This window comes from Hyperoodon ampullatus, assembly GCF_949752795.1.
Source record: "Hyperoodon ampullatus genome assembly, chromosome: 13".
NCBI classification, from domain to species: Eukaryota; Metazoa; Chordata; class Mammalia; order Artiodactyla; family Ziphiidae; genus Hyperoodon; species Hyperoodon ampullatus.
This window is the reverse complement of record NC_136926.1, coordinates 39372454-39398802: the sequence shown is the minus strand read 5'-3', so window position 1 is coordinate 39398802 and position 26349 is coordinate 39372454. Positions and strand designations below refer to the sequence as shown.

The following is a 26349-nucleotide window of genomic DNA, read 5'->3' as shown; positions in this document are numbered from 1 at the left end:
AAGAAAATCTCTTTTTGACCATCCTAATTTGAAATAATTGCTCTGTTTCAACTCTTGACCGTTTCTCTACAGAATTTATATTTTAATTGATCATATACTCCTGTGATATCTAACACTGTTCTGACTGTCAAATTAAGACTAACATGTATTGAGTCCCCAGTATAGTCAAGGCATCACAGGAGATACACAGATAAATATTTGTGCCCACAATTTTAACAGAAAGAAACATAAAAATGCACATACTAAGGGACAGCACAAAGCAGATTATAAGTGCAACAAAACAAAAACACAGAACAAGGAAGTATAGAGCAAACAGAAAATAACTTCAGTGATGATATATATAGGAGCTCTGGAAGAAAGTTGGTTAAGAAAAAGAAGGAAAGAAATCATAAAAGAAAAAGAAGGGAAAGGGCATCTTAATGAAAGAAAATGCTTAATAAATGAAGGAAGAGAGCAGACAATTTTAGGGAGAGAGAGTAGTATAGTGTAGCTGAAGGGCAAGTTGGGCAGAGGGATTTTAATTAGCAGGAGATAAAGTTAGAAAGACAGGCTCATGAAGCACAAGAAGTGAGCTTGATATATTAATACATTCTTAGATAAATCATTCACTGTCCACGTGTTCCAGTCTTGCCTCACATACAGACCGTAATACACAAAAAATAATATAAAGTGGCTAAGATCAGTGATTCTGAAGTCAGATAGGCCTTGCTCAAGTTCCAACTGTTCCTCTAGTCAGCTGCATGATCTTGAATAAGTAAATTCATCGCTTTATAAGCCTCATATGCTTCATCTATAAAATGAGGATGTTAACACCTGCTTCAAAAAGCTGTTCAAAGGATTGAAATGAGATAATGCATGTACACTACTAGCGGCCAGGCATGTGGTAAATGCTATCATTATCTTTTATTTGAAAGGCAGGGAACATATAATACTACTGTGTCTCCTTTACAGTGCCAACGTATGAAGTGTTCAAATATTTGTAATTTGAAAAAACAAATCAAGATATAACCTAAAACACTGTCATTTATTTCATCCTAGATTATACACCGATTGTTACAGCTACCAACAACCAATCACAATAAAATCCTTTTGTTCTCTGTGCTCACCCTCTAGTGGTGATCTTAAGAAGCTAAAAAAGAGCAAAAAAAAGTAAAAGGAAACATGATGTAAAAATGCAATATGGAACCAAAGAATAAGAATTCATGGTGTTTATAGTTAATAATACCGCATTGTACATTTGAAAACTGCTAAGAGAACAGGTCTTAAAAGTTGTCACCACAAGAAAAAAAAAATTTGGAACTATGCGTGGTGATGGATATTAACTAGGCTTACTGTGGCGATCACGTCACAATATATACAAATATCAAATCATTATTTTGTAACACCTGATACTAATATAATGTTATATGTCAATTATATCTCAATTTTTTAAATTTAGGGTAGATTAAATTATGAAAATAAACTTCTAAGTAAACATCTCCCTCAGTCAATATATATGGGCTTGATTCAACTATAAACAGAAGACATCTAATGTAGAATTTTCTAAAATGCTTCTCAAGGTAAAGTTGTTCCAAAAAATTCATTCATAGAAAGTTCTAGGTTAAGCAAAGCTAATAACCATTTTCCTTTTCTGTGAGACTTCGCAGATCCTTTATGAATTCTATGACTTCCCAAAAGTCTTTCTTGAACTTTAACCAGCAAGCACTTTTTTCAGTAGACCACCTATTACTATAACAATGATTGGAGGACCTCTATACTAGAAGTTTATAGGTAATTATATTATTAATAAGAAATTAGGTAACTTAATAGTTATTTAGCCACAAGTTTAAAAATAAAATTACCATGCAAATAAATAACATGGGGCTAGAGGACACCTGAGAATGATCTTGAAGAAACATACATCTCCAAATGGAATGCATTTTAAATTAAATCTTTAGAATATAAACAAGTATTCCTGATACTTTATATCCATGTTTAATATATATTTAAATAGTCATTTCATAATACTTGTATTAGTTTAACCAAAAAAAAACCATATAAAACTGATCTATTTAATGAAGTTCATAACTTCCACAGACCTTAAAACAATTTAAAACATTAAAGTAAACCAAAATTATTTCCTCATAAGTATCAGAAAAACAGAACCAGCAACAGGAAAATATTTTTAAATTGCATATAAAATAGTAAAACGTGACATCTTTACCTGGGATTTCCTCTTAGTGCAGCATGGTGTAGAGCATTAAATCCATTATTATTTGTAATGGTAACATCTGCTCCAGCTTCCAGAAGAACTGCCAGGATATCATCACGTTTCTTACTTATTGCATCGTGAAGAGGGGTATCACCTTCAGAATCCTTTTTTTTTTTTTAAAGTTTAAAGAGACTTTCATTAGTTCTTTTTCAATTAATCATTATATGTAATGTTAATACTTATAATGAACTACTGAACAAAGAAACAAAAGCAGAAGCCATATCCAACAACCCGTTAATAAAACATGCTGTGTGTTAAATTTTAAAATGCAGGCAAGAAATATTAGCCTCATTATAGTAAAGAAATTCCTACTCAGTCTAGATGGAAAAGACAATAAACATGCTGTAGCTTTCCAAAGAAAATGAAAAATAAAATCAAAGAAGTACCCTCAACTATAATTTAGCAAATAACAAAATTTAATGAGGTGGAAAAGCTGCCCCCCATCATTAGCTTACAATGGCCTGCTATACCACATTCCTACCATTAATTGTTATACTCTACAATTCCACACCAAACCTACACCAGTCTTGGGAGTCCCATAGTAACACATTTAAAGTCAGTGGTTATCAACCTTGGCTGCACTTTAGAATCTGTGGGGAGTTCTTAAAAAATCCGAATACCCAGGCTGTTCTTCAGACCAACTAAGCCAGAATCTCTGGGGGTGAAAGCCAGGCATCAATCGTTTTTCAGAGCTCCCCAGATGATTATGTTGTGCAGTCACAGTTGAGAATCATTAATCCAAATGTTTTCAAAGGGCAGGAAAGTGGCTAGTTAACTCAAAGTGAAGACAAATGAAAAACTGACAGTCTCAGTCTCCATTTTTCTCAAGGTACTTTTTTCATTAATCAATGATTTAGCAATAAGTTGTTATTCACTATCAGTCATCTGGATAAATGGGTAATTTAGACCTTTTTCATATCACAGTCATAAATACTATTCTCAGTAAAGCCATATATAGCCTATCCTACGGCATATACCACGGATGCCAAATCCAGTCTTCCACCTATTTTTGTAAATAGTGTTACTGGAACATAGCCACACACATCCATTTATGTATTATCTACAGCAGCTTTCAGGCTACAATGGCAGTGTTGGATAGTTGTGATAGATATCATATGCAAGCCTAAAATATCATCCAGCCCATTACATAAAAAGTTTGCCAATCTCAGGTATTTATTCATCCACACACATAAAAAATTCCCAATACAAGTTCAATCCAACAATCCAACTTCTATCCGCCTATCTGGTGGCAATAAAAATTCACAGTCTCCAACTTGAGATGGGCTCTTAACATGGCTGGCATAAGCTTCTACAGGTCCTCATCTATCCTGCCTTCTGTTCCCCACAGTAGCTATTCCAAACCTTCATCATTCTTCTCAGTCACCCTTTCTACACCTATCACTCCCCACTCACTCTCAACAGATGACTTTGCCTCCCATCCAAGACAAAAAAAGTTAGCAGGTATAAATTCCCACTCCTTCAACAGATTAACTCCCCTCAATTCCTCCCCCTATCCTCCAATCCAGCCATCCACTCAGAAGCTGTCGGTTCCCTACTCCATCAGTTCCAAAATGGATATACCTCAGAAATATCAGTCCGTAGTAACCATCTAGCTAAACAAAATCTCTGATTCTTTCAGTTCTTCTCAAACCCTCAGTCCCATTACTCTGGTTCTTCTTCATTACTTCTCTGAGATCTATCCAATTTAATTCACCTGGTTGCCAAAACTTCAGATGGGAAGAATCATTTCTTAGGTGACTCTTCCTTCAAAAATTAGGTCCTACTACAAATCAATCCTAAAACCCTATATATATTTTCCAAATCAGAAAATCTTCCAAGACTGGATTAATGACTAGACCCAGACTCTAAGATAAATTAAGCTACAATTAAAATACTTTTGATACCTCTGAAGTAACTATAATGAAATGGTGAAGCTCACTGTCATGATCAATAAAGTTAAATCAAATCAACTCAGAGCTGATATTTTCACAAGTCCCCATCCCCAATTCCCCCAAACAAAATCGATTTACTGACACTTTCTTAAAAAAGTCTTTTCTAAGAAGGAATAACTGCCAATTTTATGACATTCTATACCTTCAGTATCATTTACTATGATTGATCATACAAAAAAGAACTGAAAACAAAAGAATGCTTACCACAAAACCTAGTACTTCCATTTAATAGAATCCTAGCAGTACCTGAAGAATATATTCCTTTAAAGGTTTTACCTGAAGACTGGGATGACAGCCAAAGTCCAATAAAGTCTTCACCACCTGAAGGTGACCTTTATTGACAGCAATATGAAGTGGTGTCTGCCGGCGCTTGTTTCGTGCATTCAGATCAGCGCTGCCTCGGTGCAGCACTTCTATAACAGCACCTTCATCTCCAAAAGCTGCATGGTGAACGGCTCTATCTCCATCTTTATCCTAAACAGCAGCATTTAAATCTGAGTCAGTGAGTGAATATTTTAGAAAGAAAAATAAAACTCAAAGCTATAATAATTCATCAAGAACCATATTAATGTGAGAAAAGAAAACAGAAAACAGAATGGAGCCAACAAAATAACTAGAAATTCGCTTGAATCGTGATTAACTCCAAAGATAAATGATGATCTGGATCATTATATCATGCACACATATACCAGACCAATAGTTATATCAGAAGTAGCTTGATTCTTCAGTACTCCTAATTTATCAGCCATGATGGTAAACCAACATTAGAAAATGTTAAATCACGACACAACTATATGAAGTTTTTTTCATTTTAAAAAATGTTACACAGATTTTTTAATAACATAAAAATTACGCTAGTGATTGAGTAATTAAAAAAAAAAAAAGAATGAATGCCAAACAGTATGATCTCAACTAGCTTTAAGGGGGAGAAGTATATCAACATGTTAACATTGGTTATCTCTGGCTGGTGAGCATACACTTTTCTGTATATTTAAGAACAGAAAAAAATTAAGTATTTCACTTAAAGATAAAAATGAAACATAAACAAGTACAATTCTATACATCCAAAATTCCAAAACTATTTCAGAGGAATCCAGTAGCAATGCCTCACCTTCTGCTGGCATATTTCTGAGGAGATGAGAGGTAGAAAAAGACCCAACTGCTTTAATTTTTTTCAAATGCAAGAAACTGCTTTAAAAAAAAATGCTTGGGGGCTTCCCTGGTGGCGCAGTGGTTGGGAGTCCGTCTGCCAATGCGGGGGACGCGGGTTCGTGCCCCGGTCCGGGAGGATCCCACATGCCTCGGAGCGGCTGGGCCCGTGAGCCATGGCCGCTGGGCCTGCGTGTCCGGAGCCTGTGCTCCGCAACGGGAGAGGCCGCGGCAGTGAGAGGCCCACATACAGCCAAAAAAAAAAAAAAAAAAAAAAAATGCTTGTACTGCACCATAAAGATAATATGCACAGTCCATACCAAAAAGAGCCTCATTACCTTGCTAGATGCAGATGGAGAAGGATATTATAAGGGTATTGTCTTTATTCCATACACATCTCAAATTTTAACACCCAGATGTAAGCATATCTCAGACTTTCTCCAACCCATGGTAGCCCCTGGTGGACTCTAGTTTTTGCAAGTGATCTGAAACTCCACATGGCACTCAAGCTTATCTGAACTACTTTTCAAAGATAACACAGATAAATACCGCTGTGGTTAAATATATTTAAAACAAATGAACAGTTGCTGAATTCAAAACAGATTTTGGTCTTTGCATATTTTCTCAAACAGATACTAAAAGTAAAACCGCTCAAGTAGAAGTCCATGACGACTTGACAACCATTCTTGAAAAGGTAGGAAACCAAGACTCAGGAGTACTTCTACCTTACTAACATTCCAGCTAAACAAGGTTAGGAGTTTTTGTTACCTCTTAACATTAAGCGTAAAGGAACCGGCAAAGTACCACAGGAAAGATTTAAGATTCAACTCTTGTGCCTCTGAGTAGCATTATATTTAAACATTCCAGAAAAACAAGCTTCTTACAAAAAAAAATATGTTTGTGTGTATGTATTGTTAACCTCTCTAGTAACACATTTCAGTATTTCAGAATCTTAGATGTAAGATCTTCCTAACCTCCAATCTGGATTTATTTTCTGTTATAATTTTTAAGCCTATCTAGTGGTACTCCTAGCATTAAAAATGGGAATCCACTAACACTCACTGAATAAAAACAGGAACTATTTATTAAGTGTACCATATATTTATGATTGTTAGAAAACTGCTACCGAAACACTTTTATGCAGGTTCCGTCAATAATTTGTTTACATTAAAAAAAAAACTTAAAATCCAAATATATGTCAAAGGGAAATACATAAGGAAAGTTTAAAGATTTTGTAAAATACATATACAGACTAGAAAACAATTAATTTCCAGATTTTTTGTTTGTTTGTGGGTTTTTGGTTTTTTTTCTTTTTTCTTTTTTTCTTGCCGTAGGCGGGCCTCTCACTGTTGCGGCCTCTCCCATTGCGGAGCACAGGCTCCGGACGCGCAGGCTCAGCGGCCATGGTTCACGAGCCCAGCCGCCCCGCGGCATGTGGGATCTTTCCGGACCGGGGCACGAACCCGTATCCCCTGCATCGGCAGGCGGACTCTCAACCAGTGCGCCACCAGGGAAGCCCTAATTTCCAGATTTTTATTCTAAATCAGAAAAATCTCGGTTGAACAAAGACCTTAATTTACAGGTTTTGTTGCTTTCTTCCGAATTTATCTTAAATATTCCAAAAAACCTCAAACATTGAGGTCATTATTCTGTCTTTGATACTGCCAACAAACGAGATGTTGAGGGACAACACAATAGCTCACTCCCAAAAGGTTACCTAAAAAGATCTGCAAAGGGGCCTCAAATTAAATCTTAAACTGATCTTGTTTCTTTCTATCCCCTTGCTCCTCTGTTTCCTCTCAACCTCCAAAACCTGCTCTTGCTCCACTCTTCCCTATCTTAGCTCATAAAACCACAGACTGTACAGTCAACAAAATCAGGATCTGTAGGTCATGCTCACCTACTTCCTCTCCCTGAACCCCTAGGTCAAACACCAAATTCTGTGGCTATCTATTCTCTCTTGTCCAATTCTACAGCTAATTAATTCAGACCTTCCTTCATTTTCATTCACTTGACCTAGTGTCATATCTCACCCAGCATTCTTACCCCAATCTATTCTTCACACAAAAAACAGAATTCTCTTTGTAAAACACAGAATTTATGTTTAAAACTCTTTAATGTAACTCCACTATATAAAGAACAAACCTCTTTTTTTTTTTTTTTTTTTTTTTTTTTTTTGCAGTATGCGGGCCTCTCACTGTTGTGGCCTCTCCCGTTGCAGAGCACAGGCTCCGGACACGCAGGCTCAGCGGCCATGGCTCATGGGCCCATCCGCTCCGCGGCATGTGGGATCCTCCCGGACCAGGGCACGAACCCGTGTCCCCTGCATCAGCAGGCAGACTCTCAACCACTGCGCCACCAGGGAAGCCCAAGAACAAACCTCTTTTAAAGCCTACTTCTGTGGACCATTCCAGACTCATCTGCTGCCATGTTCCCTCATATATAAAACTAACTTACCAACTTACTTCACCCCATATGTTCATGTGCTGCTCTCAGACTTCAATGCTCTTATTCATTACCTTTTTGGTTTGAAAATACACATTCTTTAAAACTCAGCTCAGGTAACTCCTCTCCTATGAAACTTGCCCTGACTCTCACAAAATTATTTTAACTCTTCTTCTGTCATATCACTAATCACACTACAGAATAATAATTTGTTTGCAAGTCTGTCAGTTTTATTTGACTGTGAGCTTCGTGCAGGCTACGACTGCGTCTTAATCATCTTTATTCCCAAGACGTATCATAGTACCTACTACTAGTAAGAACCAAAATGGGTGTTGAATTGAATCCTTAATATGCCTTAATAACAATCATGCATTTTTTTCCTCAATCATTTTTTAATGATTTTTTATTGTGGTAAAATACAAATAACATACTTGTGTCTCTGCATCTAAAATAAGTCTCCTATAAACTGCGCACAGTTAGAATATTTTTTTAATCCATTCTCTGTCTTTTGGAGTTTAATCCATTTAAAGTAATTACTGAGAAGGAAAAACTTCCATAATTTTGCTATTTGCTTTCCATATGCCATACAGCCATTTTCCCCCCTCATTTCCTACATTACTGTCTCTTTTGTATTTAGTTGATCTTTTGTAGTGAAATATTTTAATTTCCTTCTCATTTCCTTTATGCTATAACTGTTTTCTTTGTGGTCACCACAGGGATTACATTTAACTTCCTAAAGTTATAACAATCTAATTTGAATTTATACCAGCTTAACTTCAACAACGTACAAAAACTCTACTTGTTTACAGCTCCATCCCCACCCCTTTCAAGTTACTGATGTCACAAAATTACATCTTTGTACACTGTATGCCCCAAAACACAAGCTAATAACTGTTTTTTTAAAAATCCATCAGTCTCTTAAATTATGTAGAAAATAAGATGTGGAGTTACAAACTGTTGTTAAATAATGCTTTCTTTTATAATTGCCCTTGTATTTGCCTTTACTGAGATTTTATTTCTTCACATGGCTTCGGGTTACTGTCCAATAATCCTTTCATTTCAACCTGCAGGACTCCCTTTTGGGATTCTTACAAGGCAGGTCCAGTGGCAACAAACTCCCTCAGCTTTTGTCTGGGAATGTCTTAATTTCTCCCTCATTTTTGAAGTACAGTTTTGCTAGATATATGATTCTTGGTTGACAGGGGTTTTTTGGTTTTTTGTTTCTTCCTTTTTAGCACTTTGAAGATATTAGCCCACTATCTTCTGGCCTCCAAAGTTTTTGGTGAGAAATCTGTTGAAAATCTTAAAAGGATCTCTTATAAGTGACAAGTCGCTTCTCTCTTGCTGCTTTCAAGATTCTCTCTTTGTCTTTTGAAAGTTTGATTATAATGTATCTCAATGTGGGGCTGAGTTCATCCTATTTGGAATTCATTCTGCTTTTTGGATGTTTATATCTTTCATCAAATCTGGGGAGTTTCTAGCCATTGTTTCTTCAAATAACCTCTCTGCCCCTTTCTCTCTTTCTGCCTTCTCTTTCTAGGATTCTCACAATGTGTATGGTGGTCCGCTTGATGATGCCCCACAGGTCCCTTAGGCTCTCTTCATTTTTCTTCAGTCTTTTTTCTTTCTATTTCTCAGACTTGATAATTCCCATTGTCCTATCTTCCAGTTCACTGGTTCTTCCTTCTGCCTGGTTAAATCTCTCTTTGAATTCCCCTATGAATTTTTCATTTAAGTTCTTGTACTTTTCAGCTTTGGAATTTGTTTTTAGTTTCTTTTTAGGTGATCTATGTCTTCACTGATATTTCCATTTTGTTCACACATCATTTTCTTGACTTTCTACACATCTTCATTTAGTTCTTTGAGAATCTTTACGACAACTGTTTTAGAGTCATTGTCTAGTAGATTGCCATCTGGTTTTTCTCAGGTATATTTACTTGTTGGTTTATTTTTTTTTCCTTTGAATGGGCCATACTTTCCTATTTCGCTGTTTATCTTGTGATTTTTCTGTTGAAAACTGGACATTTGAATCTAATAATGCCATAAGTCTGGAAATCAGAGTCTTCTCCTTCTGCAGGGTTTGTTTTTGGTTTTGGTTTTGGTTTGGTTTTGACTGTTTTAGTCTGTCTTCATGCTTACAGCCTGAGGTGTAAACTTAAGGTCTCCTTGGGTCTCTTCTGAGCCTGCACCTTTCCTCAGGTATGTGCAATGCCTTTCTAATTTCCCTCATATATGCAGTTGCTTTTGAATGTCACAGTCTTTAATGCCAGGCTCCCAAAAGGAGAAAAAGAGAAAAATGGGAGGGGAAGCAGAAAAAAGCAGGGTCTGCTTAAATCCTTTGGAAGTAACTTCAGCCAATGAGGAAGGGCTTGCAACAATGGGAGGGTGCAACAATGGCTACCCACCTCTGTGCCTGCACCTCCATAATCAGAAGCAGCAATCAAGGATTAGAACACCTTGCAAGCTGATCTAAGAACACATACCTGGCTGCCTGTCACTGGGCTGAAGGGTGGGGTATGTGTAGCTCCTGCTGAGCTAAGAGCTGAAATTGACAAAATTAACCACAATTAACCCCCAAGCCTTCCCTTGGAAGTAGCAAGCCTTCAACAGAAGCCGGAGTTCTAAAATAGTTACATCAGAAAGATTCTGCCAGTGCAGTTGTTGTCTAGATGGGGAGATGGATTCCTAGTACTTCCTACTCCACCACCGTCCCAGAATCCTCTTGGTAACCATCATGATTTTTCCTTTTTTTTGGCTGCATTGCGTCTTTGTTGCTGCACGCGGGCTTTCTCTAGTTGCAGTGAGCAGGGGTTACTCTTCATTGCAGTGTGTGGGCTTCTCATTGCTGTGGCTTCTCTTGTTGTGGAGCACAGGCTGTAGGCACACAGGCTTCAGTAGTTGTGGCTCACAGGCTCAGGAGTTGTGGCTCGCAGGCTCAGGAGTTGTGGCACACGAGCTTAGTTGCTCCGCGGCATGTAGGATCTTCCCGGACAAGGGCTTGAACCCATGTCCCCTGCATTGGCAGGCAGATTCTTAACCATTGCACCACCAGGGAAGTCCCCATGATTTTTGCCACCAATGAAATTAAATATTTCCTGAACTCACTGATACTTTCAGTAAATTAGGTCAACTATTATATTATTAGGTCAATATTTTATTATTCTCAAATATAGTATTGTACTTCATCTTATTTTCCTTAAAACTTGTTCAGTTAATCAAGATGCTGGTATTGTGATCATATTAAAACCTTTAGATTGTCTGGAAATGGTGTATTCTGGTTTGTTCGTTCATTCATTTATTCATTCCTTCAATGAGTATTTACTAGGTGCCTACTATGAGCTCAGTACTGTTCTGGACACTGGAGAACAACAATGGGCAAGATAAAGTTCACCCTCATGGAGTTTACATTGTAGTGGGGGAGACAGAATATTATAAATGAAATAAGTAAATAAAATGTAAATGTTAGGTAGTAAAACGTGCCAAGGAGAAAAAACAGCGGGGGGGGGGGGAAGATTAGATAAGACAGCCAAGGGATGGCCCCTCCCAAGGAAGGTTTGAATAAATACCTGAAAGAAGTGAAAGAAGGCCATGAAGATATCTGGGAGAAGAGAAGTGTGAGGAGACCAGCACAGTGGCAGCAGGAAAGATGAAAACTGTTTAAATTCTGGATATATTTTAAAGAGGCAACAGAATTTAGTGATAGACCAAATGAGGAATATGGGGAAAATAAAGAGGAATCAATGAATGACGATTCTTAAGACCCAACCTGCACAACTAAATTTACTGATAAGGGAGAACTATAAAACTATGCTATGTCCCCTTTTAAAACCTGACCTTTTTTATTTGGGCAATCTTAGATTGCAGTCTGCCTTCCTATAAAAGGCACCTTAACGACTGTTTTCTGGGTCTTATAAATCAAATCTTTCTCTTGACATCCCATGTTTTTAATAGTGCCAGTATTTCAGGGGGGGCATGTAGGGAGGTGGGAAAGCCTCTAGTCACAACCTGAATTAACATGGATCCCCAGGAACCACGTATACCAACTCCTAGAGCCATCCTGGATGTTCTTATTCTGAGTTCTGACTTGTTTTTAAGAAAAGAATTTCCTTAAACTGACCAGTCTTAAAGTCCACTTGCCTGTTCCTTTTCAGATTACAGTTAAATAAAATGTTTACACAGTTTTGTTTTCATTAACTAGACAAGCAGAATCAGACAGAATTAGCATCTGGGGTTTTTTTGAGAAACTGTGCTAACTCCCACTAGTTGGAAAGAAATCTTTAATAAGAACAGTCAGGGACTTCCCTGGTGGGGCAGTGGTTAAGAATCCACGTGCCAATGCAGGGGACATGGGTTCAAGCCCTGGTCCGGGAAGATCCCACATGCTGCAGAGCAACTAAGCCCATGCGCCACAAATACTGAGCCTGTGCTCTAGAGCCCGCGAGCCACAACTACTGAAGCCCGTGTGCCTAGAGCCTGTGCTCTGCAACAAGAGAAGCCATCGCAATGAGAAGCCCGCGCACTGCAACGAAGAGTAGCTCCCGCTCACTGCAACTAGAGAAAGCCCGTGTGCAGCAATGAAGACCCAACGCAGCCAAAAATAAAACAAATAAATTGATTAATTAAAAAAAAAAGAACGCAGGTAATAATGACACTTTAAATTCCCATTGTGTTCTACATTATAAATGGTATCTTAATTATTTCCCTTACTCTATTCCCCAACCCTTTCAGTTATTTTCATAGATGAGGAAACTGAAGCTTATACCAATTAAACTTTTTGCCCAATATCATTTTAGACAGCAACAATACCATTAAAACTTGGGTTTTCTGACAATGTCGAGTACTGTTCCCTACTATTAATATTCTCCATTAAAAGAGTTTTCATTAACTTTAAATAATGAAACCACCTAAAGTTTACTGATATCTTCAGCATATATTTGTACTATATTTGAAAAACTTACTGTAAAGAACACACTTTTTAAAACTGGGCTTCCTTTCCATTAAAATAAATCCTCCACACCTTTACCTATTATATTCATCAGTAGGGGAAAAAACAAAACAAAACACCTGAATCCCTGGAGAAGCAAACATTAGCTCACTCATATCAACATACCTAAGATCTCACAGCCCTTGGTGCCTTTAACTACACATTAAGAAGGAAACAGAATGTAATCCCACTGTACTCAGTAGGTCATACATGGAGACAACCAACTTTCCAAAATAGCTCTGAGTTTTCCCTAAGAAAAAGAAATAGGGAAAAAAATGTAACCTTATCACGTATATGAAAGGTATAATATATAGCAAATAATTTAGTTTAATAACAGCTTAAATCTGTAATAGTTATCTATATTAGGGGCCAACAAACTTTTCTGTGAAGGGCCAGAAAGTAAATATTTTAGGTTTTACAGGTTATATGATCTCTTATCACAACTATACAACTACTCAATTCTGCAGTTGTAGCACAAAAGCAGCCATACACAATAAAATTAATTAATGGGTGTGTTGTGTTCCAATAATACTTTAAAATACAAATGAAGGGCTGGACTTGGCCTGCGGGCTATAGTTTGCAACCTGTAGTCTATACTATCTTGAGCTCACTTCCTGATGGAGATGAAAAAAATTAATACAGATACAGAATGAGATAGCTAGACAACAAAATATATTATTCTCTTTATTCTTCAGCTAACCTCAAAACTTTTAATAAAATTAGATTTTTAAAAAATCATTGTTGGGCTTCCCTGGTGGCGCAGTGGTTGAGAGTCCGCCTGCCGATGCAGGGGACACAGGTTCGTGCCCCGGTCCGGGAAGATGCCACATGCCGCGGAGCGGCTGGGCTCATGAGCCATGGCCGCTGAGCCTGCGCGTCCAGAGCCTGTGCTCCGCAACGGGAGAGGCCACAACAGTGAGAGGCCCGCATACCGCAAAAAAAATAATAATAATAATCATTGTTAAATTATCGTGTCTACATGTGTTAAAGGTACAACAAAGTTTTTAGAAAAGAGTACTTATCTTCTAGGATACATACTAAAATATTTACAGATTAAATATGATATCTGGATCTGCTTCAAAATAAGTCAGTGGAGGAAATGGGAGGCAAGAGGGTACAGATAAGACAAAATTGACCAGGAAAAATAACTGAAGTAGAGTAATGGGTACACAGGATTCATTATACTATTCTATTTCTATACATGTTTAAAATTTCCAATAATAAAAAAATTAATAGCAACCAATCAACTTACAAACAAGCTAGTGCATGATGAATCACAATTTCAAGTGCATTCGTAAAATTAACTATTTTCTCCAACTTTTAAACCAGGATTTCCCAACCTCAGCACTACTGACATTTTGGACCAGGGAACTCTTTGTTGTGAGAGCTATCCTGTACACTGCAGGATATTTAGTAGCATCCTTAAGTTTCTACCCATTAGATGCCAGTAATACTCCCCTGCTCCCCAGCAACCAGTTGTGACAATCAAAAATGTCTCCACAAAATGCCCCCGTGGGACAAAAATGTGCCCCAATTAAGAATCACTGTTTTTTTTTGTTTTTTTTTTTTTGTGTGTGGTACGCAGGCCTCTCACTGTTGCAGCCTCTCCCGTTGCGGAGCACAGGCTCCGGATGCGCAGGCTCAGCGGCCATGGCTCACGAGCCCAGCCGCTCCGCGGCATGTGGGATCTTCCCGGACCGGGCACAAACCCGTGTCCCCTGCATCGGCAGGCAGACTCTCAACCACTGCGCCACCAGGGAAGCCCAGAATCACTGTTTTAAACAAACTATATTGCTGTTTATGACAGACAATGTTAATTCTTACATTCTAGAAAAATGAAACTTTGATAAATTTTTGTTTTACTTTTAGTCAATGAATTATATTTATATTTCAATCCAATTTTTAAATGTAGTTTTCCCTCTACCAGTTGGGACACTATGTTATTGATTTAACCTGATGTGTAAATATTCCTTTTTCACACTATTTCTACAAATTACATCTGCCTACAATGGTTTTTAAAACAGAAAATGCACAGAATGGAAATCCAAAGGAGGAGGTATGGTAGAAGTCCACCTGTACCTTACTGCTTTAGTAAGAGATGTGGTTTCCAAAGTGAAAGATAAATTATTTACAAACACCTAGCCTACTGAGCTTCACTCCAACTCCAAGCTTATGTGTACAGTAATAACTAACCATTTGCTTTGTATTTGAGTTCAATTAAGGAAAAAAAAAACCTACTCTTGAGAAATAGTGCTAACTTCGTTCCCCACCCCACAGCTGCATCCCTATTCTACACAACGTCTCATATAGTTTACAAACGTATAATATACTAATTTAAAATTCAAGCTCTAGGCAAAAGAAAAATTCCAACATCAAAGATGACTTATTTACACCTGCAAAACCAATGGCTCTTTAGTAGCTGTCCAACAACTCAAGATACATACAACTGGGGAAAAAAAGCAAAAATAATGTAAGACTTCTCTTTTCAAATATGTCATTAAAATTTTATAATTAGTAAAAACAGGCTGGTCAACAAATTTAGCCCTCAGAAATTCAAATCCATATTAAGTAGCTTCCTCAGATGAGAGTGTCATTGGACAAAATTGCAACCTTTTACCTAGTTAAACTTTGATAGAATTTGGCTTATTCCTAAATAATCTTATATTAGACTAAAACAAATGTAATTCTAATATATATTCTTTAAGTGATGAGGTTATAGTTAACTACAACAAAGGGAGCCATCCCTCATACCAGCCATACAATGAAATTCCAATGATAATAAAAATCATTTATTTCTCCTTTAGTAAGAATATACTCTAAATTAAGCACATATATACACACATAGAGCGATAAACATGCATTATAAAAATCTTCAAAAACCCATAAAAGATCAGGAAACAAAAAGACTGAACAAATTCTAGTTTTCCTTTTTCCCTCAGGAGATCAACAACAACAACAACAACAAAAGGCCTCTGAGTGTCACATATCAGGAAAAATCTTGCCGCACATGATTCATATTCCTATTCCCTCAATTTCCCCAGCATGACTCATGGGTAAATCCAGCTGGGCTCCCAAGAACATGGTGGTTCTACCATAGCAAAGGGAAACTCAACTATCTTCACTTAGGGTTATGCCTAGAATACTGAGCGATCACAGAAAAACACGAAATGCTTCAAGTTGTCTTTTGTCAAATTTTTCTTTTCAATCAGAAGAGCCTTAGGTTAATATGAAATTTCAAAATGAAAAAAATCCATCTCATGATAAGAAGTACCATTTCTAGGACATTAATTTTTACTTAAAATATTCTTTAAGCTTAGTTTTAATTACCTCTGCTTCTACATCCACATTTTGCTTCAAAAGTAACTTCAAAATGTCAACATGTCCATTCTGACTAGCAGCTTGCATGGCTGTGTGACCAGCACACTGTCCATTCACCTAAATAAAAAAAGAAAGGATGAAGGAATGTCACAAATCAGAAAGAGCCAATATATACATACAGTGTAGGTTTAAAGCCAGCAAATTACATGATTCTATGAAAACGATTTAGGTTGGTGTTCTATATATCCTAGCATAGATCACCAGAAACTGGTTTCTCTAATTTAGGGAGGGATACAGGCACTTTGAAATTTCCATTGTTCAAAGAGTTATGAAAACTTTTAGGCAGTCTGCAAAGGTGAAAATAGAAAAGAAGGAGGAGAAGAAGGGACAAAGGGAAGTAAGTTACATTCGTTTTGTATGTATATGTCTACTTGAATTATTAAATCTCAGAGTCTGTTTCAATGAAGAAAAAGCAATGAGGTGAATGGAAAAACCTTTAGAAAAGATACTGTCTGCTACAGTATAAAGAAATTCAATTCAGCCAATATAGCCAAATGCTAATGGTAGTTTGACAAATGCAAACTACCATGAAGCATACATAAATGAGTTACCAGGGTAGCTATACACAACTGTTCTAATATAAAGCAGTAATTTTCAACCAACCTTTTCTTCACTTCAGATGTTGTGTAAATGCATTACTTATTCATGGATACATCCAAGTCTAAGTGTAATTCCTTAATCCCACTACATTCACTCCCATCCATAAAACCTTTTATAAAAAATGGCTAAGGACACCAATTACTAATATAAGAAAAGGGGGATATCATTAAAGATCCCATGGACATTAAAAGGATAATATGGAATATTCTGGAAACTCTATGCCCACAAATTTGATAGGCTAGACGAAATGGACCAATTTCTTGAAAGACACAATCTGACAAAACTCACACAAGAAGAAACAGACCATGTGAAATGCTTGTGTCCAATAAAGAAACTGAATCAATAATTAATTAACTTCGAAAACCAAAAACACCAGGCCCATATGGGTTTACCAGTGAATTCTCCCAAACATTTAAGGAAGAATTATACCAATTCTCTACAATCTCTTTCAGAGGCTAGAAGCTGAAGGAAAACTTCCTAAGTCATTCTATGAGGGCAGATTTCCCTAATACCAAAACCGGACAAAGACACTACAAGAAAGGAAAACTACAGACCAATATCTCTCATGAACACAGATACAAAAATCCTCAACAAAATGTTAGCAAATCAAATCCCGAAAAGTACATAAAGAATTATACACCACAACCAAGTAGAATTTATCCCAGGTATGGAAGGCTGGTTCAACATTCAAAACTCAATTAACGTAATCCATCACACGAACAGAGTTAAAAAGAAAAATCACATGATCGTATCAATAGATGCAGAAAAAGCATGTGACAAAATCCAACACCCATCATAAAAACTCTCAGTAAACAAGGAATAAAGGGGAACTTTCTCAATTTGAAAAAGACTAGGTACAAAAAAATTACAGCTAGCATCATATTTAATGGTGAGAAACTCCAAACTTTCCTATTAAAATTGGGTACAAGGCAAGCAGGTCCACTCCCACCACTCCTTTTCAACATCATACTAGAAATCCTTGCTAATACAGCAAGGCAAGAAAAGAAAAGGTATACAGATTGAGAAGGAAGACAGGAAACTGTCCTTGTTCACAGATGACATGATCATCTATGTAGAAAATCTTAAAGAGACCAAAAAACTCCTGGAACTAATAAGCAATTACAGCTAGGCTGCAGGATACAAGGTTAATACACAAGTGTCAATTGCATTCCTATATGCTAACAAACAAGTAGAATATGAAACTGAGAACATAATATCAAGGCACAGCAAAGGAAATCATCAACAAAATGAAAAGGCAACCTACTGAATAGGCGAAAATCTGTGCAAATCATATATCTGATAAAGAGTTAATATCCAAAATACATAAAGAACCCATACAACTCAAAAGCAAGAAAAACAATTTGATTAAAGAATGAGCAGAGGATCTGAATGGACGTTTTTCCAACGAAAACATACAGATGGCCAACAGGTACATAGAAAGATGCTCAACATTACTAATAATCAAGGAAATGTATAGAAAAAAACACAATACCATCACATTACCATTATACCCCCCAAAATCAAACACTAAAGTATAAATCTAACAAAATATGTATAAGATCTACATGAGGAGAACTACAAAACTCTGATGAATGAAATCAAGGAACTAAATAAATGGAGTATACTCCATGTTCATGGACAGAAAGACTAACAGTTCTTCCCAACTTGATCCATAAATTCAATGCAATCCCTATCAAAATCCCAGCAAGTTATTTTACGGATAATGACAAACTGATTCTAAAGTTTATATTGAAAGGTAAAAGACCCAGAATAGCCAACTTAATACTGAAGAAGAACAAATCTGGAGGACCGACACTACCTGACTCCAAGACTTACTACAAAGCTACAGTAATCAAGACAGTGTGGTACTGGCCAAAGAACAGACAAACGGAACAAAGGAAGAGAACAGAAAGCCCAGAAATAGCCTCTCATAAATATAGTCAAGTGATTTTTAACAAAGAAGCAAAGCCAATACAACGGAGCAAAGATAATCTTTTTAACAAATGGTGCTGGATCCACATGCAAAAAATGAATCTAGACACAGACCTTACACCTTTCACAAAAATTAACTTAAAATGGATCACAGACCTAAATGTAAAACACAAAACTATAAAACTTCTAAAAGATAACATAGGAGAAACCCTAGATGACCTTGGGTATGGTGATGACTTTTTTTTAAGATACAACACCAAAGACATGATCTATGAAAGAAATAGTTGATAAGCTGAACTTCACTAAAATTAAGATTTTCTGCTCTGCAAAACAAAATATCAAGGTAATGAGAAGACAAGCCACGGACTGGGAAAAAATATTTGCAAAAGACATATCTAATAAAGTACTGTTATCCAAAATATACAAAGAACTCTTAAAACTCAACATTAAGGAAACAGCCCAATTAAAACATGGGCCAAAGACCTGAACACCTCACCAAAGAAGACATACAAATGGCAAATAAGCATATGAAAAGATGCTCCACAATTTATACCATCAGGGAAACACATTCTTACTATATGATCCAGCAATCACATTCCTTAGTACTAATCTAAAGAAAGCTGAAAACTTACATCCACACAAAAACCTGCATACAGACATTTATAGCAGCTTTATTCATAACTGACAAAACTTGGAAGCAACCAATATGTCCTACAGTAGGTGAATGGATAAACCCTGATGCAACCAGACAATGGAATATTAATCAGCATCAAAAAGAAACAAGCTATCAAGACACGGAAAGACATAGAAGAAACTTGAATGCCTATTACTAAGTGAAAGAAGCCAAACTGAAAAGGTTACATACTGTATGATTCCAACTATATGACATTCTGGAAAAGGCAAAACTATGAATACAATAAAAAGATCAGTGGTTGCCAGAGGTGGGGTGGGGAAAAGAGGTGAATAGGCAGACCACAGAAGAGTTTTAGGGCAGTAAAAATACTCTGTATGATATTGTAATGATGGATACATATCATTATACCTTAGTACAAACCCATAGAAGGTACAACACCAAGAGTGAACTCTAAGGTAAACCATGGACTTTGGGTGATTATGATGTGTCAATATAGGCCATCCTTAGTAAAATAATGTACCATTCTAGCAAGTGATGTTGATAATGGGGGAGGCTATGCATTTGGATAGACTGGGAATACATGGGAAATCTCTGTACCTCTCTCAATTTTAGTTTGTAAAACTGCTCTAACAATAAAATCTAAAACAAAAAATGATCAAAAATTCCCAAATATGAAAGACATGATTTCCAGAATAAAAAGGTCAAGCATTAAAAGTAATGGATGGGGCTTCCCTGGTGGCGCAGTGGTTGAGAGTCCGCCTGCCGATGCAGGGGACACGGGTTCATGCCCCGGTCCGGGGGGATCCCACATGCCGCGGAGCGGCTGGGCGTGTGAGCCATGGCCGCTGAGCCTGCGCGTCCGGAGCCTGTGCTCCGCAACGGGAGAGGCCACAACAGTGAGAAGCCCGCGTACCGCAAAAAAAAAAAAAATAAATAAATAAATAAAAGTAATGGATGAAAACAGATCCACATCAAGGCACAACACTGTGCAAGTTCAGACTGTGGTGACAAAAAGAGATGTTCATGCTTGAAAGAAAAAAAGAAAAAACAGCTCACATGCAGTATCGATCAGGAATCAGAATGGCTTAATAAGTCTTCTCAACAGCAATTCTGAATGCTGGAAGAAAATGGGATTATTCTGAAGGAAAATAATATCTAACCTTGAATTCTATTCCCATCTAAAACCTATAGTAAGGTTAAAAAATATATATATTGAAGGTCTATTTCCCATGCACTCTTTTTCTGAAGAAGCTACTAAAAGCCATACTTCACAAAAGAGGGAATAAACTTTGAAACAGAAGGACAGAGGATACAGAAAACAAAAAATCCAACACAGGAGAGAGGGGAAGGGCACCTCCAGGATGATGGGTGAGAGACATTCCAAAGGGGCATCAGGCACAGAGAGCAACCTGGCCAAATGGAACAGGTCAGAAGGCACTGAGAGAAATCTCTCTCAGAAGATGAAATGAATACCTGATGTGCCTGAATTTCTTGACAGATTACACAATTAGAGAGAATTTTGGAGAAGAATTAATTATAACAATATAGATTGCTAATAAGTGAAAACAATTTTATATTATCTCTTGGGATTAAGAGAGACTGGGAAAAACTACAAGTGAACTCTTTGGAACGAAGGAAATGTTCTACATCTTAATAAGGCTGTGGATTATGCGGGTATATGCACTTGTCAAAACTGATCCATGTATTTCACTGTATGTAAATTACACCTCAGTTTTTTTTTTTTTAAAGAACAATTATGAACACCAAGGAAAACAGAAAGTTGTGTAAGAAAACACAATCTAGTATCCTCCATAGCTTAGATATGAATGTCATTTGAACAATAACATGCACAATTAATTTTAATCTTAACAAAATTACAATACAATATAGTACCACATTAAGAACCTGGAAGAGGTGTGTATGTGTGTAGTGGGGATGGGCTGGAGGTGGCAAAAGAAAGCTGAATCCTCACCTTCACAGACAGGTATCAAAAGATAACTCCTAAAACATAAAAATCAAGAAATAACAATAGAAATACGTTACTGAAAGATGTGGAGGTAAGTATATGAAGAAAATCAGCTGAAAGAGGTGAAAATAGCTGCTTCTGAAGAAAAGTAAAATAAGATTGAGAAAGAGATGCTGTTTTTCATAACAAACCTTGTAGAACTGTTTTTCCCTTGAAATTTTTAGAATGTATGACATACTAAAAAACAACTAAAATAAATTAGTAATTAAATAAAGGAAAAAATTAAGTACAATAACATGTAAATCTGCTTGACTGAATATAAAAGAAGTCTGACTCTACTTTCCAAACACAAAAAACTTTAATATCTGAAACAAGTTATTTGTGACATAGCTCATAACCAATTAAGAAACCACTGTGTCATGCTGCTGCAACTGATCTCTAATAAACCTAAAATGCCACATGAGATCATAGAAATAAGATGCTTACACCTTATAATTACAGATCTGATCTTTGTCAAACTATCTAGCATACTTGCACACAAAAATGTGGCAACAAAAGCCCTCACTACACAGTGACAATGATCCAAATTGACACTCAACCTACAGCCTCTTGGCTGGTACTGACATCATACTGGTGCCACAATAGTGGCAATGACAAAGCCAATGGATGACTAAGCGAGAACCAAAATTTAAATTTTGAACCCGTTTAAAATATGGCTTTTGTAAATGGTAAAATTACAACATAAACTATTAAGATTCACAAAATGCATGACCCCTAATTCACCTGCATTATAAACTATGAAACAGTCAATTTTCATAAGGAGGGGAGGGAAAAAGTTTAAATTAAATGTTTTGAAAAGAGAGATGGAAAATTGCTTATAAAATTTACTAAAATATATTTTTTAAACATAATAAGGTAACATTTACATGAGAAAATTTCACTGAATTTCCCAAAAGGACACTTACTACTTAAAAACCTAAAAGTAAATTTTGTCAATCATAAAATTGAAAAAGTCAGTATTAAGAAAATGTCAATATCTTTTAGAAATGTACAATGAAGAAGTGATGCCCAGTGTCTTCTTTAAAATACCTTAGAAAAACAAGCAAGAAGGAATAGATGAAGCACATGTGGCAAAATATAATAACTGTTGAAGTGTAAGGTTCATTATAACTATTCCATTCTTGTGTATGCTTCAGAATAATTTTTAAAATGCTCACATCCACATCTGGTCTTTTTAGCAAATCTTCCACTTTAGCAACATCTCCATTGGCAGCAGCCTTAACTAATTCTTCATTGAGGTCACCAGATTCTTGGGTTTCAAATAACTTCTTCAAGAGTTGGGAGAGTCTTTCTGTAAAGCATCAAATAAAACTGCTAATATAGGAGGATCTCAAACCTTAACTACTAACAGACAAGCATTACCCACATGCCTATAATATATACTTTTCCTTTTTTATTACTTCTATCATTAATTATTTTTGTACTATGCTACAGATATTACCCATGCACGTTATAATTACTACCATATAAAGTTGCATTAAATTCGAGCCCACAGTTATTCCCAGTTTACTCCAATTCATGTATTTCAAGTTAACATTTCAGAAAAACAAGAGTTACATACAAACTATAATTCAAGACTTAGGAGTCATACCAAAGATATTATAAATGAACACACTACAATGGGAGTATCATAATGATACAAATTGTCTTTCAGCTCTTAAGTATATCATATGAACACTCAGAGCTCAATGTTACAGATCTTAGACTAGATCAACAGATCAATGGTTATGATTCAAAAGCAATATAATCTCTATAATGTCTGGGGAAATATTTTAGGAACAAACCAATTTTCAGTTAAAAATGGATCTCTAAGGGTTAATAACATACTTCAAAGGTGCCAATGGATTGGTTTTGACTAAAACAAGAAAGAACCAGAGATGTGTTTACATAAACCCTTTCAATATGATTTTTTTTCTAAATAGCATTTATCAGTAGCAAATCTACCCAGTTCTACTCCTTAACTCTTGGATCTATTTACTGGAAAGGAAAGAAGTCACAAAGTGGGGCAGAGGTCCAACATCTAGTCCACATTACTTGAGAGAAGGATATTAACCATCCTTCACTCTTTCAATTTGTTAAAAGTCAGCCTACTGTGATGCCATCTAACCTCAAGGTAAAAATAACACCACATGATTTAAACTTCAAATACATTAGCAAATTACAGCAGGAAAGACAAGACAGAAGCAAAGAAGTAGAAAGCAGTACAAAATAAAACTGAAGGTCACCCAATGTTTTCCTTTACTTTCTTACTGTTCACAGTTACGGTTCTATCTTCTTTTCTGGATGACAGCAATACACATACAGTAAGTTGTAATTTGCTGTTGAGTGAACTGAGTGTGTATATAAAGCTGGAGCATAAGAAGGAAAGATTTTGGGCATGAGTCTACCCAAGCATCCAGCATACTCACATCTCAACACAGCTTTCTACTCATTGTGGCATGTATATAACTCCTATTAAATGACAAGAGAAAAAGTATAGCTGATATGTAAAAATATCCAGAAAGAAAGCCATCGGCTAGCAATAATATTGGAAATAAAAAGAAAATAAAGTAGTCTAAGAAAGTGATGGTTCTTTAGCAGAAAACAAAACTTCCGACTAGGAGTAAGAATGTTGAATTTCAGGTATCTCAGATTTGATGTGGAGAAGCCCTTGATATATCCAAGAAAAAGCACATATTTATGGAACTTTTCCAGGGCATACCTCAGCCAGAACAAAGATTGTTCATCATATGAAAAAAGCAAAAAAAACCCAAAAAACCTTTAGCGAAAGTTTAAAAGGTAGTTAATATTCAAGTGAGGTTATGTGATCTAGGAGAAAATCAAGAACACATACGACATTATCTGTATACAAGAATTGGGGAATTGGGAAAGGTTCTAATGTAAACCATATTACTTTTAGAGAAACATGAAACAAAACATACCACCAGATGCATTGCTAATGGCTGATCCTGCAGATGCCACCTTGGAAACTGCTGCTGGATTATACGTCCAAGATGTTCCACAGACTTCCACCTTTAAATCACTGTCTGAATAAATTTGTTGTACTCGGCCAACTTTACCTAAAGTCTTAAAAAAAAATTAGATTCATGTTTCAAGTCTGAAGTATATACCGTAAAAATCAATCACCAGTTTTTACATATCTAAGTACTAATTTTACTTCACTCCTAATAAAAAAACTTTTAAAGGATAATCATATTCAAATGGGTTGTTTATTAGTTACAAACTTCAAAGAGTATCTTTAAAAAATATTTTAGGGCTTCCCTGGTGGCGCAGTGGTTGGGAGTCCGCCTGCCGAGGCAGGGGACACGGGTTTGTGCCCAGGTCCGGGAAGATCCCACATGACGCGGAGCGGCTAGGCCCATGAGCCATGGCCGCTGAGCCTGTGCTTCCGGAGCCTGTGCTCCGCAACGGGAGAGGCCACAACAGTAAGAGGCCCACGTACCGCAAAAAATATATATATTTATATATATTTTTTAATAAAACTACATTTCCACAATAATATAAAACAATCATGACAATCTATTTTATTCATAAAAGTTCACAAAATCTTGGTTTCTGATATTCAATCCTTTTTTTTTGTAAATTTATTTTTTAAATTTATTGATTGATTGATTGTTGGCTCCGTTGGGTCTTCATTGCTGCGCACGGGCTTTCTCTAGTTGCAGCAAGCAGGGGCTACTCTTCGTTGCGGTGCGTGGGCTTCTCATTGCGGTGGCTTCTCTTGTTGCAGAGCACAGGCTCTAGGTGCACAGGCTTACCTGCTCCACGGCATGTGGGATCTTGTGTCCCCTGCATTGGCAGGCAGATTCTTAACCACTGCACCACCAGGGAAGTCCCCAATCCTTTTTTAACCTCATAAGATACTTCTTGAGAACTTGTAATGCAAGTGGTCCAAAACCATCATCAATCTAGCCTAAGAAAAGAAAATTTGATTTCTAAAAAAAGCAATTTAAACCAAAAAGGGCTCAAAACTTACATCTATGTTTAAATCCTTTTTGGAATCAAGCCTGATTTCAAAACAGAAGTATGTAGAAGTAACATGCTTATTAAATATACGGAGTAAGAAGAGGTACAGAACACAACCAGAAGCAGCAGCCCTCACGTGGTGGGTACTGTTCTAAGAGCTTTATACGTATTAACTCACCTAATACATAAAATCCTGAAAGCTACGTAACCTTATTAGCCCCATTTCAAACTCAGGTCCAAAACCCATTCTCTTATGCACAACAGAATAGCCAATAACAACACTAGAAAACTGGTGAAGAGTAGTGATAATATCTGACTATTTCCTAACCCGGAGGAGACTGCCCTTAAACTTGTTTTCTCTTTTGACCTCTCCACAGCATCTGACTCCAACTTCTTGAAAATATTCCCTTGATTTCTGGATGACAGCCTAATCTTTCTGCCTGTTCCTTCCCTTTTTCCACTCACTGGCTCCTTTTCCTTCTTCAGATTCCTAAGTGTGTTCATTCTCCCAAACTTTATTCCTTGCTTTTTACTCTATTTTCTTGGAAATTTAATCCACTTGACAACTGTCGTCTTACTTCCAAAGACTTCAAAATGTACTACTCCAGCAGTGTTTACCCATCTCCTCGCCCCAAAACACACACCAATTTTAACTTCTCATTAGACATTTTCACCTGGAATTTTCCACCGTCATCTCAAACTCTTTGACGCTGCATTCTTTTTTTTTTTTCCTCCTTAACTGTTCTTTACGGAAAATCTCAAACACAAAAAATAGACAATTGTATATTGAATCCTCATGTACCCATCAACCAGTTTTAACAATTGTCAGCTCATGGCCAATCTTGTTTTCCCTATCCATTCTCCCCTCCTGTATTATTTTGTCATGTAAACTCTTTTTTTTAATATAACTTCAATACTATTATCAACCTATCCCAAATTATCAATAACTATAATAAAATAAACTACTAGTCAGTGTTCAAATTTCTGATTGCCTCACAAATGACAATTTTTTTTAGTTTGTTTAAATCAAGT

General features: G+C 36.6%; 1 protein-coding gene across 1 annotated transcript in view; it reads right to left on the bottom strand.

The window, feature by feature from the left end:
* The window catches only part of MIB1 (MIB E3 ubiquitin protein ligase 1), a gene marked incomplete at both ends in the record, with an annotated part of 111090 nt that overhangs the window by 44633 nt on the left and 40108 nt on the right, over positions 1-26349 (bottom strand). The window contains 5 exons of the mRNA XM_079717014.1: positions 2204-2355; positions 4480-4677; positions 16109-16216; positions 22509-22642; positions 24273-24417. Of these exons, the coding sequence (XP_079573140.1) occupies positions 2204-2355; positions 4480-4677; positions 16109-16216; positions 22509-22642; positions 24273-24417 (737 nt within the window). The remainder of the gene's footprint in view (positions 1-2203; positions 2356-4479; positions 4678-16108; positions 16217-22508; positions 22643-24272; positions 24418-26349) is intronic.